This window comes from Chenopodium quinoa, unplaced genomic scaffold, assembly GCF_001683475.1.
Source record: "Chenopodium quinoa cultivar QQ74 unplaced genomic scaffold, ASM168347v1, whole genome shotgun sequence".
NCBI lineage: Eukaryota > Viridiplantae > Streptophyta > Magnoliopsida > Caryophyllales > Amaranthaceae > Chenopodium > Chenopodium quinoa.
The window spans coordinates 407,414-428,046 of NW_018743518.1; the positions used below are offsets into that span (position 1 = coordinate 407,414).

At 34.0% G+C, this 20,633-nt stretch overlaps 5 protein-coding genes across 6 annotated transcripts; 2 read left to right on the forward strand and 3 right to left on the reverse strand.

Annotated features, from left to right (window-relative positions):
* Positions 1-504: 504 nt before the first annotated feature.
* Positions 505-3,142, forward strand: LOC110739980 (pentatricopeptide repeat-containing protein At1g74900, mitochondrial-like). The gene has a single exon (XM_021920462.1). The coding sequence runs from the start codon at positions 937-939 to the stop codon at positions 2,422-2,424; it is 1,488 nt and encodes a 495-aa protein (XP_021776154.1). The 5' UTR covers positions 505-936; the 3' UTR covers positions 2,425-3,142.
* On the forward strand, positions 1,301-8,624 carry LOC110739981. 2 transcript variants are annotated; one of them, XM_021920463.1, is made up of 7 exons: positions 1,301-1,382; positions 6,662-6,753; positions 6,829-6,921; positions 7,222-7,284; positions 7,381-7,458; positions 7,569-8,270; positions 8,376-8,624. In XM_021920463.1, exons 3-6 carry the CDS (start codon positions 6,838-6,840, stop codon positions 7,986-7,988), a joined length of 645 nt encoding a protein of 214 aa, XP_021776155.1. In that variant the 5' UTR covers positions 1,301-1,382; positions 6,662-6,753; positions 6,829-6,837; the 3' UTR covers positions 7,989-8,270; positions 8,376-8,624. The 2 variants fall into 2 exon arrangements, with proteins under 2 accessions (XP_021776155.1, XP_021776156.1); XM_021920464.1 differs by having other exon boundaries at positions 6,864-6,921.
* LOC110740127 (protein FAR1-RELATED SEQUENCE 6-like) lies at positions 8,568-16,583 on the reverse strand. Its single transcript, XM_021920623.1, has 5 exons — positions 16,478-16,583; positions 15,907-16,284; positions 13,002-14,565; positions 11,136-11,515; positions 8,568-9,687 (listed from the first exon to the last, which is right to left on the reverse strand). Exons 4-5 carry the CDS (start codon positions 11,171-11,173, stop codon positions 8,568-8,570), a joined length of 1,158 nt encoding a protein of 385 aa, XP_021776315.1. The 5' UTR covers positions 11,174-11,515; positions 13,002-14,565; positions 15,907-16,284; positions 16,478-16,583.
* LOC110740128 (annexin A7-like) lies at positions 15,932-16,514 on the reverse strand. Its single transcript, XM_021920624.1, has 2 exons — positions 16,478-16,514; positions 15,932-16,284 (listed from the first exon to the last, which is right to left on the reverse strand). Exons 1-2 carry the CDS (start codon positions 16,512-16,514, stop codon positions 15,932-15,934), a joined length of 390 nt encoding a protein of 129 aa, XP_021776316.1.
* A 768-nt stretch (positions 16,584-17,351) lies between the features above and the next one.
* On the reverse strand, positions 17,352-20,000 carry LOC110739984 (cysteine-rich and transmembrane domain-containing protein WIH2-like). The gene is made up of 3 exons (XM_021920466.1): positions 19,818-20,000; positions 19,459-19,627; positions 17,352-17,607 (listed from the first exon to the last, which is right to left on the reverse strand). Exons 1-3 carry the CDS (start codon positions 19,840-19,842, stop codon positions 17,562-17,564), a joined length of 240 nt encoding a protein of 79 aa, XP_021776158.1. The 5' UTR covers positions 19,843-20,000; the 3' UTR covers positions 17,352-17,561.
* Between the last annotated feature and the right edge of the window lie 633 nt (positions 20,001-20,633).

Here is a 20,633-nt window from a genome sequence, read left to right on the forward strand (position 1 = left end):
TCTTTATTGTTAATAAATATTTCAATATGCTTAACAATTAAGATTTGTCAATTATTTTTATCTATCATTTATAACTCGATTGACGACACTATATTTTTTATCAAGTCGTGTTTTCTTTACTTTATACTTGTCACTTGTGTGAGTTAGTGACGTTAGAAGTGAAAACATAATGATTCAGAACGAGTTTGTTTGGACTCTTTCCTCCAAATTTAAATGGATCTTAATTCAAACATATACCTAAGGGTGCTAATCTGAGTTAAGCAACTCGCGAGCAAGTCGAACTTGATTCGATATGGCTCAACTGGACATGTTAACGAGCACGAATTGAACAAGCTCTAACTCGACTCAATAAGCTCTTGAGCAACTCGATAATAAATTTTATTAATATATAATTTACAAACAAAGTTACCATGTATAAAATATATTTGACACTTAATAAGAGTTAATTTATATTACGAAGTATATAAAAAAAATGGTAAATCTTTAATAATAAACAAAAAAAAAACCTATATAAAGTGGAAAAAAAATAAAGGAATAACTTTAGAAGGATCAAAACCTTAACGAGCATTCGTTAAAAGAAATAATAAAAAAAAACCTTAACAAGAAGATCGTGAGCTACTCGACTCAAAACTTTAATGAGCATGAGTCGAGCAGGTTTTATTGAATCGAAACTTTAGTGAGCACGAGTTGAGTACAAGTAAAAAGTTTTCGAGTCGAATCGAGCATCCCTCAGCTCGTGATCGGGTCGAATCGAAAAATTAAAAACCGAATTATATTTCGCATTAAATTGGATTTGGCCTAAATTCAAACTAAAAACCGAATGGACACGCCTAACCCTAGTTATTTTTCCAATCCGGACTCACCTACTTGAAAAGTCGAAAATGACATGACCGACCCGTTTCGTCTCAACCCAAGTTACCACCAACTCACACAAACATGATATCGGCTCAACTGCAAACAAAACCAATGCAAGTCCATAAACTCCCACTCCTCAGATCCTTTTCCACCACCACCAACTCCGCTGTAACTCCACCGTCAAATTCTCTCTCCTCCGCCGCAACCGCCATAGCCAACCTCGTCCTCACCACAGAAGACCCCAAAATCCTCTCAAAAACCCTCTTATCATCCCCAGATTTCACCTTCTCCGAACACCTTGTCAATAAAACCCTCAAACTCCTCTGGAATCATGGCCCCAAAGCCCTCCAATTCTTCACCATTCTCGACAATCACCTCGATTACGCCCACTCTCTCTCCTCCTTCCACCACGCCATTGACATTTCTGCTCGTTTACGCGACATCACAACTCTCTGGACTCTCGTCTCCCGCCTTCGCTCTCGCCGATTGGGTCCCACACCATTAACATTCGCTATTATTATCGAAAGGTATGTTCTCTCTGGGAAACCTGATAAAGCTATTGATATTTTCTTGTCTATGCATAAGCATGGCTGTTCACAAGATTTGAATTCGTTTAATACTTTGTTGGATATACTGTGTAAATCGAAAAGGGTTGAAAAGGCGCATAATTTGTTTAAGCTTTTTAAGGGTAGATTTGGGGTTGATGTTGTTAGTTATAACATAATTGCAAATGGGTGGTGTTTGATTAAAAGGACTCCTAGAGCTTTGGAGGTGTTGAAGGAGATGGTGGAGAGGGGTTTGAACCCTACATTGACTACCTATAACATAATCTTGAAAGGGTATTTTCGGACCGGACAAACGAAAGAGGCGTGGGAGTTTTTCAAGGAGATGAAGAAGAGGAATTGTGAGATTGATGTGGTAACTTACACTACTTTGATTCATGGGTTTGGGGTTTTAGGGGAGGTTTCCAAAGCTAGGAGGTTGTTTGATGAGATGGTGGGAGAAGGGGTTCTTCCGAATGTTGCCACTTATAATGCTATGATCCAAGTATTGTGTAAGAAGGATAGCGTTGAGAATGCGATTGTTTTGTTTGAGGAGATGGGGAGGAAGGGGTATGTAGCTAATTCAGTGACTTATAATTTGTTGATTAGAGGGTTGTGTCACACGGGGGAGATGGATAAGGCGATGGAGTTCGTTGAGTTGATGAAGAATGATGGATGTCATCCAAATGTTCAGACTTGTAATTTGTTGATTAGGTACTATTGTGATGCTGGGGATATTGAGCAAGGTTTGGATGTTTTTTATTTGATGGGTTCTTGGAGGTGCTTGCCAAATAAAGATACTTACAATATCTTGATAGGTTCCACTTTTGTGAGGAAGAAATCAGAGGATTTGGTTGTTGCAGGTAGGCTGTTGATTGAGATGGTGGAAAGAGGGTTTCTTCCTACAAAGTTTATCTACAATCGTGTTCTGAATGGGCTTTTGGTGACAGGAAACCAAGCTTTTGCTAGAGAGATTCTGCAATTGCAGAGTAAACTTGGATCCCTTCCTCGGCACTTTAAATTATGAAAGCATATTGGATGAATTTGTAGATTGCAGATTGCTGAAGTCCATACTGTCTCAGAGGGCTCTTCAGCCAAGGGGGTAAAAGGTTTGGATGGGTTGAATTGGGTGGTGTTAGCCCTGTTAGGTGTGGTGAGTTGGTTATTTGGCCAAAGATATTGGTATGCGGATGGATGATGACAGAACTCCAGAACAAAAGCTTTTGTTTTTTCTGGTCATAGCTATCAGGCATCTCAATTTGGAGGGCTTTTTGATACATTAAGAGTTGCTCAAGGAAATGATTGAACTATTCCTTTATCCTATAATTTCTGTTCCATCATGCTAGCTGGGACTTAGGTAGTTAGGTTATTTCAACTCGAGATATTATGTACGTGGGAGCGACAGATCCAGCTTCGTTTGAGGTTGAATTCCATTGGTGTCATAGTGGCTGCCTACTGTTTCGAACTCTTGAAGCTTTGGGGGACAGAAAACTGGACAATATTGAATCACTCGGCACTGTGTGCTCTCGTTCCAGAGATTTCAATTACATATACTTATTTACGAAGTATCACTGAGAGCACGTGCTGAAGAAAATTGGAATGCCTTCTCTGAGGTGTCCTCTGGCAGAATAGGGATGGGACCTGGTGATCTCAGAATTTATGTTAAGTGGCAAGCCCCTCCTACTGAATGGATGACTCTTAATACTGATGGGAAGCAAGAGGAGCTCCCTGTCCAGCAGGGGAGGGGGGGGGGGGGGGAGGTATCCTTCGTGACAGTTCAGAGCAATTCATCAGAAGTTTTGCAGCAAACTTTGGTGTGTGCAATGCTAACAGAGCTGAGTTCCTAGCTCTGGAATTGGGACTCAGAATGGCTGCTGACTTGGGAATTACAATGCTGATGGTCAAATGGAAAATAAGGAAGCTATTCAGAATGCAGATCTCCATGGAGGGGAGTGCGTTCATATTTTAAATTCTTGTCGTCATTTGATTAGTTCCTTTGGTTGTAATTTTCGTAGTGTTTTTTGTTATTGGGAGGGTAAAAGGGTAGCTGATAAGTTAGCTAATTTAGGAGTAATCCTTGAAGACCGGGCGCTTTATTTCGGTACTCCGATCGAAATAAAGAACCTTCTCTAGGAAGATGTAGTTGGGGTGGCCTTGCCACAATTTGTTAATTATTTTTAGTGTCTCTGTTGGGTTCGTCCCTCATTTGCATCCAAAAATAAAAATAAAATTACGAAGTATCACTTTGTAACAAGAACTTTTCCCATCTAAACAGAGTTGAATTATGCATAAAACTTGTTTGCAAATATTTTAGAACTTGTTAATCGTACGTGTAATAAACTGGCTGCTTCTGTTAGTCTTTGGCCATGGAGTTGCTGACTAACTCAAAATTTTTGTTTGCTCAAATGTTGCTTAGATGAGTTAGATCAGTATATATATATAGGCATATAGCACATTAGCACCTTTTTGATCCCTCGAAGTATATTCCGGTTTGTAGAGGTACAAATTGGTTCAATGGTGTTTTCTAAGTTGCCTTAGGAGTAAATTGTAGGATTTATAAGGTTCAGGAACGCGATAATCTTTATTATATTGATCTGGTTCAAGTGAGAAATTGTGCTTTGTTTCCTGATGAAAGTTTATTCTGCATCTTTGTTATATACAAGTGCTAGGTATATTGCTTGTAAGTAAACTTCTTTTGTTGTAGGATACCTTGAAATATAGCTAGGATCTAGTATATTTTAGTATCTATTAAGGGTTTACACTCTACTAAAGTTATTAATTGCAAAAATTGATACTCATACTCTTGTTGCATCAACATGTATAATCGATAATAGATCAGGATAAATAGGTCAAAATCAGTAATCACGCTTACATAGGAAAAAAATTGACAACACAACAAAATCAAATAGAGTAAATAACTTCCAAGTGAAAGATCTAAAGAATTTACTACAAAATAAACTAGATCTTCTCTCTTTTTGTTATGGGATTCAAAAGCAATATAAATAATCCAGTATGCTTGTTAAAAACAATCGAAGCAGGCATCCAAAATGCAACAGAAGCAGAGAGCATATTCTATTATTTATGTATGAGAAAAGAATTAATATGTAAACGATACACATAAGAAATTGAAACATATTAGAATATAATCTAATACGAAGTACAAGTGAGAGGAAGAGGGGAGTACAGTTGGTTACGTACCATCCTTCCAAGCAACCAACTTGCTTCTTCTGCTCTTGTGGAGGAGGTGGTGGTGGGGCAGCATACTGAGGGGCATATTGCGGTGGAGGGTAACCGCCCATTGGTGGTGGCGGGTAACCTTGATCTGGAGGAGGGTAACCTTAATCAACCCAGGCCAATAAATAATTAAAAAGTGTCAAAATTAATATATAATCAAGAATTTAAATTGTGTTAATACTTCGTCGCAAGTAGTGCTCGATTATTCGTGGATGATGAATGAATGAAAGAAAGATGATGAAGAGACAAAATAAGATAAGTAACCTTGAGGAGGAGGATAACTCATTTTATTTGTGTTTCTGCCTCACTATGCCCCTCTTCTTCTTCTTCTTCTTCTTCTTCTTCTTCTTCTTCTTCTTCTTCTTCTTCTTCTTCTTCTTCTTCTTCTTCTTCTTTCTTCTTCTTCTTTCTTCTTCTTCTTCTTCTTCTTCTTCTTCTTCTTCTTCTTCTTCTTCTTCTTTCTTCTTCTTCTTCTTCTTCTTCTTCTTCTTCTTCTTCTTCTTCTTCTTCTTCTTCTTCTTCTTCTTCTTCTTCTTCTTCTTCTTCTTCTTCTTCTTCTTCTTTCTTCTTCTTCTTCTTCTTCTTCTTCTTCTTCTTCTTCTTCTTCTTCTTCTTCTTCTTCTTTCTTCTTCTTCTTCTTCTTCTTCTTCTTCTTCTTCTTCTTCTTCTTCTTCTTCTTTCTTCTTCTTCTTCTTCTTCTTCTTCTTCTTCTTCTTCTTCTTCTTCTTCTTCTTCTTCTTCTTCTTCTTCTTCTTCTTCTTTCTTCTTCTTCTTCTTCTTCTTCTTCTTCTTCTTTCTTCTTCTTCTTCTTTCTTCTTCTTCTTCTTCTTCTTCTTCTTCTTCTTCTTCTTCTTCTTCTTCTTCTTCTTCTTCTTCTTCTTCTTCTTCTTCTTCTTCTTCTTCTTCTTCTTCTTCTTCTTTTTTTTTTTTTTTTTTTTTTTTTTTTTTTTTTTTTTTTTTTTTTTTTTTTTTTTTTTTTTTTTTTTTTTTTTTTTTTTTTTTTCTTCTTCTTCTTGTGATTGTACTAACTGTTAAGATAGCCAACAAAGTCGTTGTATTTAATGACAATACGAGGTACGTACTACCACGTTTTCCTATGTCATTTTTTTAACAGTATTTGAGGAAACGTTTTTATGTCTTCCTATGATTTGGACTCTTTCGACAAACGACATGCTGTTGTACTTGTACGGAGTATATTCAATCCTATTTTTATTAATTGTTTTAAGTTGTCCTTAACTTTCTTTTTCTCTAGTAAACTAACAATGCTAGTCTTGCACACTCCGTATCTTAAAATTGTGATGCGTATTTTTGACAGTTTATATTTAGTGAAAGGATTTGAGTGATTTTAATGGTGGAAATTTGAAGGATAGTCTTAGAAGGCAACGACTTCTAAGTTTGATTTTAGGAGCAACGATCCTAAAACCCTAGTTAACAACTAGTTCGAACCTTAACAAAGTTCTCTTCGAGTTAAAACTCAACAATCTGATTTTTATTTCATAAACGTCCTCCTAAAATAATTGACATACAACTAGTATATATAGGAAAAATAAATCTATCCTACTTACTCTGCAAGCAAACTAAATAAAAAGCCCTAATAATTAATTAATGAATTTAGAGAGCCTACTAATTAATTAACACAACTTTGGAAGCCCAAGGCCCCATAACTACTATTAAGAAAATAATTAAAACATTATTAAAAACTCACTTGTAAAACCCCTACTTTAAGAGTAAGGTAAAATCATGAGAGTAGCTAAATAAAACAATAAAAAATAGTTATAAGAAAGGGGACTCGATTCACATTAAATTGCTACAATTTGTATTTTAAGTATCGGAAAATCCATTCTTGATTGACAAACAACGTTAAACTAGGCCCATTTTTGATATTTTCACCTGTCTTAGTAAGGACGCATTTGTAAATTCATATCGCTGACATGTACAAACACACACGTCTACGCTGCAACACCTGCCATGTCATTCTTCGCCGTTTAAACGTTGCCTAACTCATTAGTCGTGAGTTTAACTATGTTTAGGGTTTTCAAACAAATCAGCACCAATTTTCACTGTCTCTCACCTTCGACGACTGCCGCTGAACAAACCAGAACAAAAGGAGGCCTTCAATTTGGTAAGATTTAACCAAATGTGACTATTTTGTTGCAAATTGTACTTAAATTATGAATGACTTGTTTGAATGATACAGGTTGGTCGTATGGGACAACTCGTTGTGGGAAAAAGGAGGCATCCGATGAATGACAATAGTGGTGGTGAAGCATACGAGGAGAAAGACAAGTCTGTAAGTCGCTAATCATAATTTTGGTTGCTAAATTTTGACTTTAGTTGACTAGAATTGTTAAGTGTAGAAAAATGGGTATAATTGTAGAATTGTTCCAGGACATATACTTGAATTGTTCACAAAAATGGGTAGAATTCAATTATATTTCCAGTTCAATTTTTCAATTGTAGCTCGTGAGAGTTTTGAAAAAAGTTTTAATTGTTGATTGGTAACTCTATTATATTTCAGTTGGGATTATCTATTGTAGCTCGTAAATGTCTGAAAATGGGTATAAACTATAGTTTTGATTTGTAAATTCAGCAACGGGCAATTGGTAATGGAATTGTTCACAAAACAATTGAATTACATCCTGGACTATTTACGGTAATGACTAATGTTTTTGTACCAAAACAATTGAATTACCCAGTAACTATTGTTCCATTTTAATACCAATAAGCTTACGTAGTTGATGGATTGTAGGATGACACGCTAAGTTTGGGTGGTTATGTGAAAGCAAAAGGGCAAGTGATTAATCAATATTTTGCTGCAATGTGTAGAGTGAGTTCCATGCTTAAACTGTTTATATAAATTAAAGATGATGATATTGGTTTATTAAAGGTTAATGTAGGCTAACGTATACATTTTGTTGTGTCAAACATGAATGGCAGACCCCAAATATGACTTGTCGGGTTGAGTCCTTTGGTAGAATATGCCAGAAATTTGATGAAAGGAGGAAAAGATGGGTATGTGAGATGGGATTTGGGGGACTACTACATTTTGCTTCCCATATGCACTTACCCCGACAATTATTAGCATACCGGATTATGACACCTATTGATCCAATTAATAGGTGGTTAATTGGCACAAATGGTCGTTCAGTTTACTTTTCGAAGAACCAAGTGCATTGGATCTTAGGAATTCCTAATGGGGAGAAAGCAGTCCCTACATCCAAGGATGTGTCTGGGGTCGATCGGAAGAAAGTGCAAAAAATATTACTAAAATACGGGAGGGCATGGGAGACGAAAGCTAATAAACATTGTTCCAGGACATATACTTTACTTCAGTTGGCATTCCTGTTACTGGAATGATGATGGATAGATTGGAGGGACATTTTGAGCCGGATGAGGAAGAAGAATTCAAAACCTTATTCCTCATCATTTCTCTACAATGATATTGTGTCCAACACAGTCACCTAGACTGTCATCTGATTTGTTGCCGGCATTGAGTTGTTGTATGGATAGCAAAAACTATGATTGGTGTGAATTGGTTTTATCAAAATTCTTAGATAGTGTCTCTAATTTTGCGAGATGGTTTTATGCAAATTAAATGGATTTGCAGGTGGAAGCGGTGGTTGTTCTATATTTGCAGTAGTGAGTAAATCAAATATGCTTTTTGCTCTTATGGTGTTCAAGATGCTAATGTTCTTTTTACTAAAGTTTAAAAATGATTACGAAAGATAATGGACCTCCTTGCAGATTTTCTATCTTGACCGACTGAACTTGGATCCTAATGCGTGGGATACATATCCTCGAGTAAAGGCATGGAGCTTGCAAAGAATTAGGTATGCAGGCAAGCATGACCGAACTGATTCCGGTGACTATGGAAAACTAGGGGTATGTATAGTGTGTTAATGTCCTACTATATTTGTTTTTGTGTGTGCGAGTTCATTACATAGGATCTTTCGCTGAAATATTACAAGTAGGTGGGAAATATTCTGGGCATTCCATTTGTGAATCACTTGTATTGTCCTCGCGATGATGAGGCTCATTAACAGTTGACACGGTATTCCCGCTGGCATTTTCTACCAATTCGAAATCAGTTGCCTCATCAGGAAATGATATAGGTATACTCTCTGCTGCCTTCCTAAGCCTGCATTCTTGAACTTCATTCCTAATATGCATTAATGACTTGCTTACCATGGTAACTGCATCATCATTCACCATAGCAGCTGTGTCACATAACTCTTCAAACTCAGCCATCAACTTATTATACCTTTTCACAGCCGCATATTTATTTGGGTCGTGGTAGGAAACCGCAACCCGGGTGTGCTTACTAAGAATATCCTTGCGCCATCGCCTTAGAACATATTTTTCAGGAATTTCAACCACATGATGCTTATCAAGTATTTGCATCATATGTTTGCACATTATACCATGTGTGACGAATTTGCGACATTGACATTCAACCTCCATTGTCTCCTTGTTGAATGTGGCTGTAAAATACCTTCTACAATTGGTTATGACTTCTTCACTCTTACCTTCTGGTACAATCCACACACGGTCGTCTACATCATACTCAATTGTATTTTCGTCTAACATTTTACTTTCCTTATAATAACAATACATCATTTGAGTACATTCATTCTGCACCTCCTGAAACTTGGTGTCTGTGTACAAACTCTGAAAATATTTCTCAACCTTAAAACCAGTCACTAGCCTCCGTACATACTTAGCACAATTTGCATCAGCAGCTGTCTCGTCACGCACATGCTTCTCCATGGCCTTCGCATATTTAATTGGAAATTCAAATAGCTTGGTGTTACGAATCACAAAACCATCAAAGAAACTATTTATACTTTCCACCCGTTGAGTTATCTTCATTCCAGCCCAAAAATAGTCTCTCATATACGCGGGAACCCACATATGCCGCTCAGTATAAAGGTTTGACAACCAATCATTGCTCTCTAAATTATATTCATTTATTAGCTCTGCCCAATCTTTCTCGAACTCTTGAACAGTCAAACTTTCATACACTATAGCCTTCAAAACTGGTTTGAAATCTTTGTACCTACAATTCGTTACAGATTAGGGTTTTAGTTTTAATATTCGTAATAAAGGTATTATCACAATCTATAGAATAATAAATTTGTAATACTAACTCATTGCATTTCCCCAATTTTTTAGGAATTTTCCTCATAATGTGCCAAATGCACCATTGATATCGCGACGATGGCATCACCTCCTCTAAGGGCTTCCTCATGGCCGCTGCCTTGTCAGTAAGAATTGCTCTTGGGGCTTTGTTATTCATACATGACAACCACTCTTGAAAAATCCATCTAAAAGTATCACTGTCCTCGTGGGAAACCAATGCACATCCCAACTGTATGGTTTGACCATGATGGTTTACACCCACAAAATTAACAAATGGTAATTCATACTCATTTGTTAGATAAGTGGCATCAAAACATACAACATCACCAAATTCTTCATATGCTGCCCGACTTCGCCCATCAACCCAGATTACATTTTTTAACCTACCATCAGGGTCTAAGCGTGCAGAATGAAAGAAATTCTTGTTGCCTTGCATTTTCTTAAAATAAGTCATCATTGTTCTTGAATCACCCTCAATCATTTTCAACCTCCTTGCCTTGTATACCTCATGCTGCAGGTTTTTCACGGTAAATCAAAGGTTATCGAGCCCATCTACTTCAGTCGCAAAAGCACCCATGAATTTGTGAAACAGGCACACCTTCTTCAAAATAGTCCAGCAACTTCTTCCTAGCTCTCGATGTTAAGCCCCTCATTCTATACACTTTCACTGCCTTACGTGGGGTAGGATTGTGCGTATGTTCCAACTTCACTCTCTTTATCTCCCACTCCCCACCATGGTTAATACTAGCATATACCTTTGCTAGACACTCACTTTTTTTTGACTTTCGCTTACATTGGTTTAGCTCATCCACACACACGACACCCCCAACAACTCCTCCCCAGATACATCCATTGCCTTTGCCCTCTTCTTTGCTTCCCTCATCGCTCTCATGTCTGGTCTACCCCAGCATTCACACCTCCATGTTGTTGCAATACGGTCTCTACCCTCACCTTTTGAATACACACCTTGAGCCCTAGTCACTCCAAATCCCTAGTCACTCCAAATCACAACCAAGTGCACCAACATACATTACCTTCTTACTTTTAAAGTACTTTTAGATAAACAACACATGCTGGCTACACTATGCTATTATAAATTCTTTGCTCCAACAAAAACACAACTTTTTTTAATAATATTTGATCACACAATACCCATAAATTAGTTCCAAATACCATCAAATTTCTACTTTTAGCTTCTACCATATTACAACATCAAACTACTAACACAATATTTCACACATTAAAGATTTCACCAGAAATTAAAAATTTAACGAATTCAAATTTTGTTTTAGATTTTTAAGTCATAGTACTAAACAAAGATTTACAAACATTTTCGTAAAGAAAATTTTAAAGATCAAGACTAACCTTCCAAACATTTTCAAGATTTTGATGATTTTAGCCATTTGTTACCACCACTTGAAATGATCCAAAATCAACATCTCTCTGGAACGATCACTCAACTGTTTCCTCAGTCATTCTTCTGCCACAAGAAATTTTTCTACAAATTTGCTACAGTATGAATCTTGGAAGGGAAGAAATAACATTCAAACACCTAAATTTGACTGGTCTCTAACTACCAACTACCAACAATAAAAGCAGTCATTAATGTCCACCTTCACCCTCAAGTAACTCACTAACTCACCCACTAACTAATGGACCTAACAGAAGTAAACTACCGGCGTTAACATAAAGCTTTCCTCCGTGTACCTTCCTTCTGCTGAATCATCTTCCAGTCACTCAACCTGCTGATGTAGTGACAAAGATACAAAGTTTGTCCATCAAGAAGAATAACTGGGCGAGCCTCTTTAAGTATTTACCATGCATGTTTATATGAAAATCAATGTTATATTGTTAATACATTTAAGATAGCATAACAAATAACAAGTAACAAAAACTGCTAATGGTCTAATATAAGTTGTGTTAATGTACATCAAAGTGTAGTTAATTACAAAGATGCAAAGAAAAAATAGTCAACTTATATTCCTACATTTTCCCCCCCCATCATTTAATCCTTGATCCTTTGATTATATACATATATGTGTAATTTATGTACTATACAAGTTAATAATGCAAATTACATTCTTAATGGAAAGAATCAATCAAGTTTACAAATTAAAAATTGACTTCCGAAAAATAACACTACTCAAAAATCAAGCATAACATGGTCATGTCTCGGGGAGCTTCTTAAATCCCCTACAATGTTACCGAAAATATATAGATATAAACGTTTTTTAATAACCTTATTATCAATGTTATAAAAAATACGTAGTAATAGATATTGGCTGTAGATACTCCGTAGTAGTAAAGTGATCTCTCCATTTTATATTGTTGTCCTTCTTTGTAGTCAACCTAAAAATGTGTAATTATGCCATTCCCTAGCTTATGATACTCAGAGGATAAGGAAGCTTAGATTTTGGGATCAAATGAGTTGAACTAACCCACCCTACCAATTACCAAATCTCAACACAGTACAAATATGTGATTGTCATCTTTTTATTTAATTCAATGCAACAACTAACTGGATTATGTTGAATTAGTCCAACTAATAATAAGTACAGTCATGGATAATAAGTTATCAATAGGTACAAATTCACACATAATATTATTTAGCCTTTCATTCATATAAACGCATATACGATGTATAGAGACAATAGAAAAGTTGTTTGTCTTATTATTACTTTTAATTTTAAACTTCGTAGTGTCCTCTTCTACTTTTTGTTTGCAGTTGCCTCCTTTTACTGCTTGTGTAGTGTCCTCTTCAACCCGTATGGTTAGTCTTAATTAAATTAACTTAGATTCTAAAGCAAGATCGAAAATATTAGTGAATTCATTAAGAAGCTAAGTAAATCTATATTATTCGATTGAATAGGTTGTTGAATAGCAAAACACACAATAATCAACAAAAGCCGAAAAACATATAGCTAGCTAGCTAGCTCTTTTAATTTGATATTAATAGTTTGGTACCCAATTAAAGTGTTACAAATAAGATTGAACAAACGCAAAGCAATAAGCTAGACTAAACCAACTAAACAATTGCAAATGAAAGATCCAAGAAAAACCTTGATCTGGAGGTGGGTAGCCTAAACATCCAAGAAAAACACAAAATCATCAATATTAACACCTATACGTTTATCACACAATAAAATTAATACTGTTTAAGTGCATGTCAAAAAAATAAATTTAATTAAAAAATGATAGATTTCAATTTTATTTTTTTTAAAAATGGTTTACCTTGAGGAGGAGGATAGCTACTCATTTAATTAGTCTTTGTTTTCTTCTCTGTCAAAAAATGGAAGGCATGCGCAAAGATAATGGTGTTGTATTTAACGAATTATGACCACGGTATCTACACGGATACCATACGCCTTAGATAATGGACTTAATTCTATCTCTTGCTTTTTTAGTGTTTTTTACTTTTTATTGTGCTGTGTATTTTATGTTTTTAAAAGTTGATTTATATAAATTCACTACCTACAATTTATAATGGTCTTCATAATTTCAACACATCAATAGTGATATAAAGACATACCATTAATGATTATAACAGAATATATCAATAGAGATATCAAGACATACCCATTAACGGTTATAACAGAAGATATCAATAGAGATATAAAAACATACCCATTAACGATTATAATATCAATAGAGATATAAAAACATACCCATTAACAATTATGACAGAAGATATCAAGACATACTCATTAACAATTATAAAAAATAATGGTCAAAGATGTTCACACACTAGCTAATAGCTAACCAAGATACCTCTAAATATGTTTAGCAGATACAAAGTATCAGATCAAATTATGTCCTTCTGTATCATAGTAGTATATATAATGCATATTTTATGGCATTGCATGTGGGCGCTCCCTCCCCGCCACTCCGTGATTGAATTCATCAAAGTAATCCAACAAATGCTACACATGCATATCATGCTTTTCATCGCCTCCTAATATAACTTAATTATTAAAAGGCTCATCATTTACCAAAATCTATCCACCACTTTTTAATTTTACATTTTGATTCTTTTCTAAGAGAAAAAAAGTTCAAATTAAAGCGTCGAGATAAAAAAAAAAAAAAAAAGTGATAAGGAATAGTCTGTATACATACTCCGTACTTTATATGTATATATATGCATGTATATATGTACTTTTTACGGAGTAAAAAAAACAAAGGTTTGGTGTATGTACAATAATATTAATTTGTACTGAGTATTTTATACTACGTATATTTGTGTCCGACAATTAGGCGTTGACCTTTGTTTTGGCTTTTCATTTGTCAATGCATTATATTGGCCATTAATCTTATATTAACAATATATTTATCGTAAATTGTTACAGTATTACAAATGGATGATAAAAATGATATAGATTTCTGGTGGCCTATCCTGGGGTTGACACCCCTGAATGTAATTTCATAGATTTATTCCAATTGAATAGGTTGGTTGCATACATATATATATTGATGGTAAACGAGATTTGACTTTGAATAATGTACACGTACATTTTAGAGTACACACTATTGGAGATATGATATGCTGTAGCTTAATATCAGCACTGGTTGATATGGAGGAAGATGATACCAAGCACATGATATCATCTCCAATATAATATATAAATCCTACGGAACGGTTCACACATGCTTGTATCTATGGCAACATTATTATTATAATGTTAACCCATTCAAAGTCATCAGTATGCTAGATTGCTAGCTGATAACTATCGAACCATGCATTCATCTAGAAGACGTACATCAACAACGAAGTGAACTAACAAACACCGGCCAATGCAAGCTGCAAATGAAAACATTCAAGTCAGTGACAACGAATTTTACTCCTCTACCTCCTTTTTTCAAAGTTAAACATACAACTTATAATGGGTCATGTGTATGTATATTATCATGGTACTTATAAGCCTGCTGGTTTAACAAAAACAAACTATTACTCCGATATTTCTTATATTTTTTAGGTTTAGAGATTGTATGGAGTATTTAATAAGTTGATACAATAAGATAAAACTGATAAACAACTTACGATGGATAGGGATTTATATATTGTAATTGCGAAGAATAATTCAAAACTTAATTGTAAAATAAATGCCAATGTCAATATTGATATTATCATATCATGATGTAATCCATTATGAAGTCCTCAATTATACTCAATGAATGACTACATCAACATGCATTGGGCCGGGATTTTATTAGTTGTAATTGCAAATTTAAGTATGTAAGGAAGAGGATGATATACAAGAACCTGCATCAGAAATTTTTAATACAAATTCTTGACCAAGATAACCTTCACCAAATAATATAGTTGATACATGGTACTCGATAATTAATATTTGCAACACACATACCATACAATGATAAAGTGATTATTATAATAGGTCAACGAACAAAGTAATTTTATAACTTAGATAATTGGAGTATAATTAAAACTATCATGACCTTGTCCAATCCATTTATTTACCATATTGGTAGTAAACTAATACTAATAAAGTAATTTTAAGTTTTTGTCCGTTCAAATTCCTAATTTTTTTTTTTTGTTTTATTAAACTACATGTCAAGCAAGCAAGCAAGAGAGTGTGCAATTGGCATATGTTATACGAAGTATGTATATTGCAAGTATATAACAAAAACATCTTTATTTTTAATAGCATTTCAAAGGAAATACTTATGTGATTAACTTGCAATATAACTTTATGTCTATATATGTATATAATTATATAATTACATGTTGAGCACCTATCTAGGGTAAGCCGGTAAGATGTATGTCATGTATCATTATTCACACACGCATACAAATATTAACATCGTAGTCATGCATCAGTGCATCCAAACGGTTACTATTTGTGATGCATATACATGATATATACATCCATCCAACCATTTTTGTTGTACTGCATCACATGTAATTAATTAATATTGTTCAGTAAATATATCCAATATTATTAGTATATTATACTTTGTGAAACATACGATAGTCACATGTATTCAGTTGAATATATACAACATACTAGCTGAAATGCCGAATTCATCATTTATATTTTAAAATTAAATGCTTATAATTAAGTAGTTAATTAGCTTAGATTTAGATTTTTTGCAGTTCAAAAATGATGATCGAATAAAGTACCTGACGATCATTATTATATGGAGTATTAACAGCTTCTTGTACAACTGTAGCACCACGACCAACAGTACCGCCATCTTTTCATAAATCCACGACTACTAATCTGATTATTCATGATCAGCTGCTGAGGAGGAGGTGGTTGCACATACGTAAGTTGAGGGGTATACGGTGGAGTCGGATACACATAACCCGGTGGGTATACTCCATATCCTAGCCCTGGATACCCTTGTTGCGGTGGGTATCCTACGTGTCCTAGCCCCGAATACCCTTGTTGTAGTGGCCCTGGTGGGTATACTTGCCCCGGATACCCTTGGTGCGGTGTGTAACCTCCGTATCCTTGTATGGTAGGATATCCGCCTTGTGGCGGATATACTGTGCTTTCTGCCAAGTAAACAACATCAAATTAAACATAAATAAAGTTAAAAGAACTTAAATTAATGAACTTAAAGAGAAAAAAAGGCTTTAGAAAGTGATCAATAATGCAAAAACAACAAAATATGCATGCATGAGATTAAAAAAAAAGGTACGTGAGTAGTAAATTCACAAGAAAAAAGAGGAGGGTTGACCTACATACCTTCTTCAGGAGGAGGGTGTTCATGATGAAAACTCATTTTTACTCTGCTTCTTTATTATTTCCCTTTCTTGTTGGAGAGAAATTAAGAAGATCGAAGATAATTAATTTAAGTGGTTCATCTGATTAAATTAATTAAGTAGGGAGAGGGGTTTTCATTATTTGTTAATTAAATTAATTAACGACCCAAACCTTGACTATATCTTTGTTAGAATTGAACGACATACGGTCAAACACGCTTGCTTGTACCCTTGTACTTAATTTTGCATCACAATATTACATACTCTCATCAACTAGTATTTTCCCTCTTAATTGTTATTGAAACCAATTATAATAAGGGAGTCACCATTCTGACCAAGGGATAAGTTTTAATTAATTCTATAATGTAATTAGGGCTTCGGATTTATGTTATTTCTAATTACAACCTTTTCTAATTATGAATGATATGGTCTTCCCTTTTTGAGTACAAGTTAAGGTATATTAGGATGGAGTTTTATTGGTTCTCTGCCTTCTCTCATTCACGAACTCCAATCTTTCTTTTTCTTTAATTAGCTTAATCAATGTAATTCACATGTATATTGTAGCTTATGTTGCGCTTGATAGGTAAGATTATATAATTCATAGCTTAACTTTATGCAAAACACAATGATAAATAAGAATAGGGAAAAACATATTGGCCTAAATGTCCTTTAAACAGTTTTGTTTCGTTTGGTTAAATGTAATACTTGTATGATTTGTCAATTGCTCATGAAAGATGACATCCGCGAATAGGGGAAAAAAAGGGTAAGAAAACAAGCAAATTGACAAATTAATTGATTACACAATGTCGCAAGTAAATGAGAGTACTATTCAAAAAAAAAAAAAAAAAAAGAGTAAATGAGAGTAGAAATTTTCAATTCAAAAATCCAATATACACAAGATATAAATACTAGTAGGATATTACATTGATTTGGGGCAGTTGTTAAGTCTATATAACTATACGTAATATATAAAGTGTGCATAAGTATATAATTCGCAAGCTCGTAAATATATCCCCAATTGTAGAATCACAACGATATTGAGTCAATCAAAGTCATCAAGTTTGGTATTAAAAGCACGCATCCATAAGGCAGCAACAACAAAGAACAGCCAAACTACAAATAAAGAAAACAAATTAGAGTTAGTGATAAATATTAAATCTATAATTGCTCATTTATAAAAAAAAAATATAAATACTTCTTTCGTGTTTTTTTAAATATTACACTTTGACCGACAATTAATATTAATAAAGGTAAAAAAAAGTAAATAAACACATTTTAGAGAGTATAATTATCCATTACAATTCATAAGAATTACTCGTACCTAAAACTTTTTTTTTAAGATGGGAAAATCACAAATTTAGAATGGGATTGTGCATTTGTTCTACAATAGACAACACACTAGGATGTTTCTTCCCTCGTCATTTCAAACCAGTTTTTTTTTTTTTTTTTTTTTTTTTCAATAATCTCGTAATTCCTAAACATTCTTGACGACATTTTTCTCCATCATCATCTTCCTTCTGTAAGTCTGTAATCCACTCTTTCCTAAACAATTATACCTTTTTTTAATTTTAATTTCTTCCTCCAAATTCACATGCAAACTAATTTGTTAGGTATGGAGTTCAGGAATTTCATTTTCTAATTATTTAATTTTTAGGGTTTAACGAAATGGGTATATCTTCCCAATTCTTGGGGGCTTAAATGCTTGATTTTTTTTTTATTTATTTTTTCTGTTTAAACAAAAATTTCAAATTTTTCTATCTATAAGTTTTGTTCCGCTGGGCTAAACGCTTTTTGATTCTGCTGTACAGGTTTTTTAGCGGTTTTGACCGGCCAAACCATGGTCAAACAGCTGATATATGTCCCCAATCCGCTCAAATTGCCCCAAAACTCTATCCACCAGAGCCATGAGCCCATGGTCCATAAGGTAAATTGTTGCTATTCCCTTTTTTATTTTCTTTTGTTTCTTCTATCCCCTTGCATTTTTAAATACTCCATAACTTGAATTCCATATTACTTTGATTATAAAAAGTCCATATTTTAAAAATATAATATGTTATGAAGATGATCACATGTTATACTATCTTTGTTTATGATTAATTGCAATAGTAGGGTATGCACTTAGTATAAGGAAATTCACATGATGAGGATCAAGGTGAAAGATTATGCAATTAAAAAATAATGCAAATGGGTTTGTAAATTTCATCTAGTATATTAACAAAATTTGTAAATCAAGTGACTTTTTTTTTGTAAATTAATCAATAACTTTTCATTAAATGTGGTCTCGAGTTGTTAATTTATTACGTATTTTTGTTGAATTATTTACAAATTTACCACTTAATTTACATTTTTGTTAATAAACTTTAAATTGAATTTGGTTATTGTTGGTAGACTTTGGGATTTATTTGGAAAATGCTTTTGAGCTAATATTTTTATTTTTTTTTTATTTTTATCTAACTCTATAATTTGGCCATAAAAATTTAAATTTGTGACCTTACTTTTCAATTGGCTATATTTATTTACTTTTTTGATAAGTAGATGACCGTTTCCCATTGGCTATGAAGCCAATTTTAAGACCAAATGAAATTTTTGATACAAACAACTTATACTTTTTTGGCTATTTACTTTTTATTTTTGTATAAGCTAAATTATTATTTTAATTATCTTTATATTATATCAACAAATTAGCCAATATGAGATTATACACCACCAATATGTAACCAGGTGATCAAACAAGTAAAGTTAATGAAGTAAACATATAATATGCATCTATGAAAGTAAACCGTAAATATTTTTGGGATGTATTAATGAAGTAATGTAATTACAATTTACTTATGCAAGTAGAGAGTTATTCTATTTATAAATGGAGTTTGGAGTATAATAGAAATAAAGAAAGGAGAACTACTTTTTTTTTTTTTTTCATATGCAGAATATTAAGATAGAGGGATAGAGAGAGGAGTACTATACCATCCTTTCATGAAACCACCACCACCACCACTCTGACTCTGCTGCTGAGGAGGAGGCTGAACATACTGAGGTTGAGGATACTGTGGTGGAGGGTACCCTTGTGGTGGTGGTGGGTATCCTCCATATCCTTGACCTGGATACCCTTGTTGTTGGTATCCTCCCTTGTCTCCTAAGGAAGCAACCAAATTCAACACAGTAAATACCAAGATTACCAAAACAAACCATGGCCTCTGTTTAAATGTAATTGTTGCATAGATGTTCAAATTACAACATGTCAACTACAATATTATGATGATGATGATGGATGATCAAATGAGATAAAGTGCGTAATTCACATAAAAGAAAGAGCTAGGTATAACCTTGTGGAGGAGGATAATAACTCATTTTTCCTTCTTCTGGGATTGGGACAAATGCACGAACTGAAATACAAAATTGTCAAACTAAAGAAGGGGAGGAGGGATCGCGGATATTTTATTGTTAATTAGTTTGATGACCCAATCACCTAACCAAACCTTGACTTTATTATCTATGTTACGCGGTTATACTCTTCCACTACAATTTTGTCCTCCTAATTAGTATCAATATATATATTTTCTATATCTTGTTTCTGAAGCTAAGGTCTTACTCAACATACATATAAATCATTGTGAGGAATATGCCTATCAGCTATACTCATATTAGTCATATATAATGAAAGTCTTAAATCAAATAGATAAGTTTTGAGTAACAGTCTGTAAGATGCCTCTTGAAAATGATACTCGTATTAGTTTCAAAGTAATAATGATATAAAAATTATTTACCACTTACCAGCTATAACCTGAATGGTTGAATCCTTCAACTGCCTCCTTCAACTGCTAATTCCTACATAATTCTTTAATTGATGATGATGATGTGCTGCTAATAAATTTTTAAATCATGCTCACCTAATTCATCCTCATATTCAATTCTGCAGTCAACATTGTTTGATAGATTTGTCTCACAGCCGCCCAGGGTTTAATTAATTTCTTTTTACAGAGTAGATTATCCACATAGACCACATTATGTATGTAAAGAACCTTAATATATACATGTTGTAAGCTTTATAATTACTCTTTACTACTTTAAAACAGCTAAACATATGCAGTATATAATACAACATTATATTTTCCTCGAATAAGAAAGTTAGAACAGAAGGA

Bases quoted from the DNA above. Each gene is read 5' to 3' on its own strand.
- LOC110739980 (XM_021920462.1), top strand. From the start codon at position 937: ATGATATCGGCTCAACTGCAAACAAAACCAATGCAAGTCCATAAACTC.
- LOC110740127 (XM_021920623.1), bottom strand. From the start codon at position 11,173: ATGGCTAAAATCATCAAAATCTTGAAAATGTTTGGAAG. The intron at 9,688-11,135 runs GTTAGTCTTGAT...AACGAATTGTAG, and splicing joins ATCTTGAAAATGTTTGGAAG to GTACAAAGATTTCAAACCAG.
- LOC110740128 (XM_021920624.1), bottom strand. From the start codon at position 16,514: ATGAGTTTTCATCATGAACACCCTCCTCCTGAAGAAG. The intron at 16,285-16,477 runs GTATGTAGGTCA...TTTACTTGGCAG, and splicing joins ACACCCTCCTCCTGAAGAAG to AAAGCACAGTATATCCGCCA.
- LOC110739981 (XM_021920463.1), top strand. From the start codon at position 6,838: ATGGGACAACTCGTTGTGGGAAAAAGGAGGCATCCGATGAATGACAAT. The intron at 6,922-7,221 runs GTAAGTCGCTAA...TTGTAAATTCAG, and splicing joins ACGAGGAGAAAGACAAGTCT to CAACGGGCAATTGGTAATGG. The intron at 7,285-7,380 runs GTAATGACTAAT...GATGGATTGTAG, and splicing joins TACATCCTGGACTATTTACG to GATGACACGCTAAGTTTGGG.
- LOC110739984 (XM_021920466.1), bottom strand. From the start codon at position 19,842: ATGAGTTATTATCCTCCTCCACAAG. The intron at 19,628-19,817 runs GTTATACCTAGC...TTGCTTCCTTAG, and splicing joins TTATTATCCTCCTCCACAAG to GAGACAAGGGAGGATACCAA. The intron at 17,608-19,458 runs GTATAGTACTCC...CTTTATTTGTAG, and splicing joins GGTGGTTTCATGAAAGGATG to TTTGGCTGTTCTTTGTTGTT.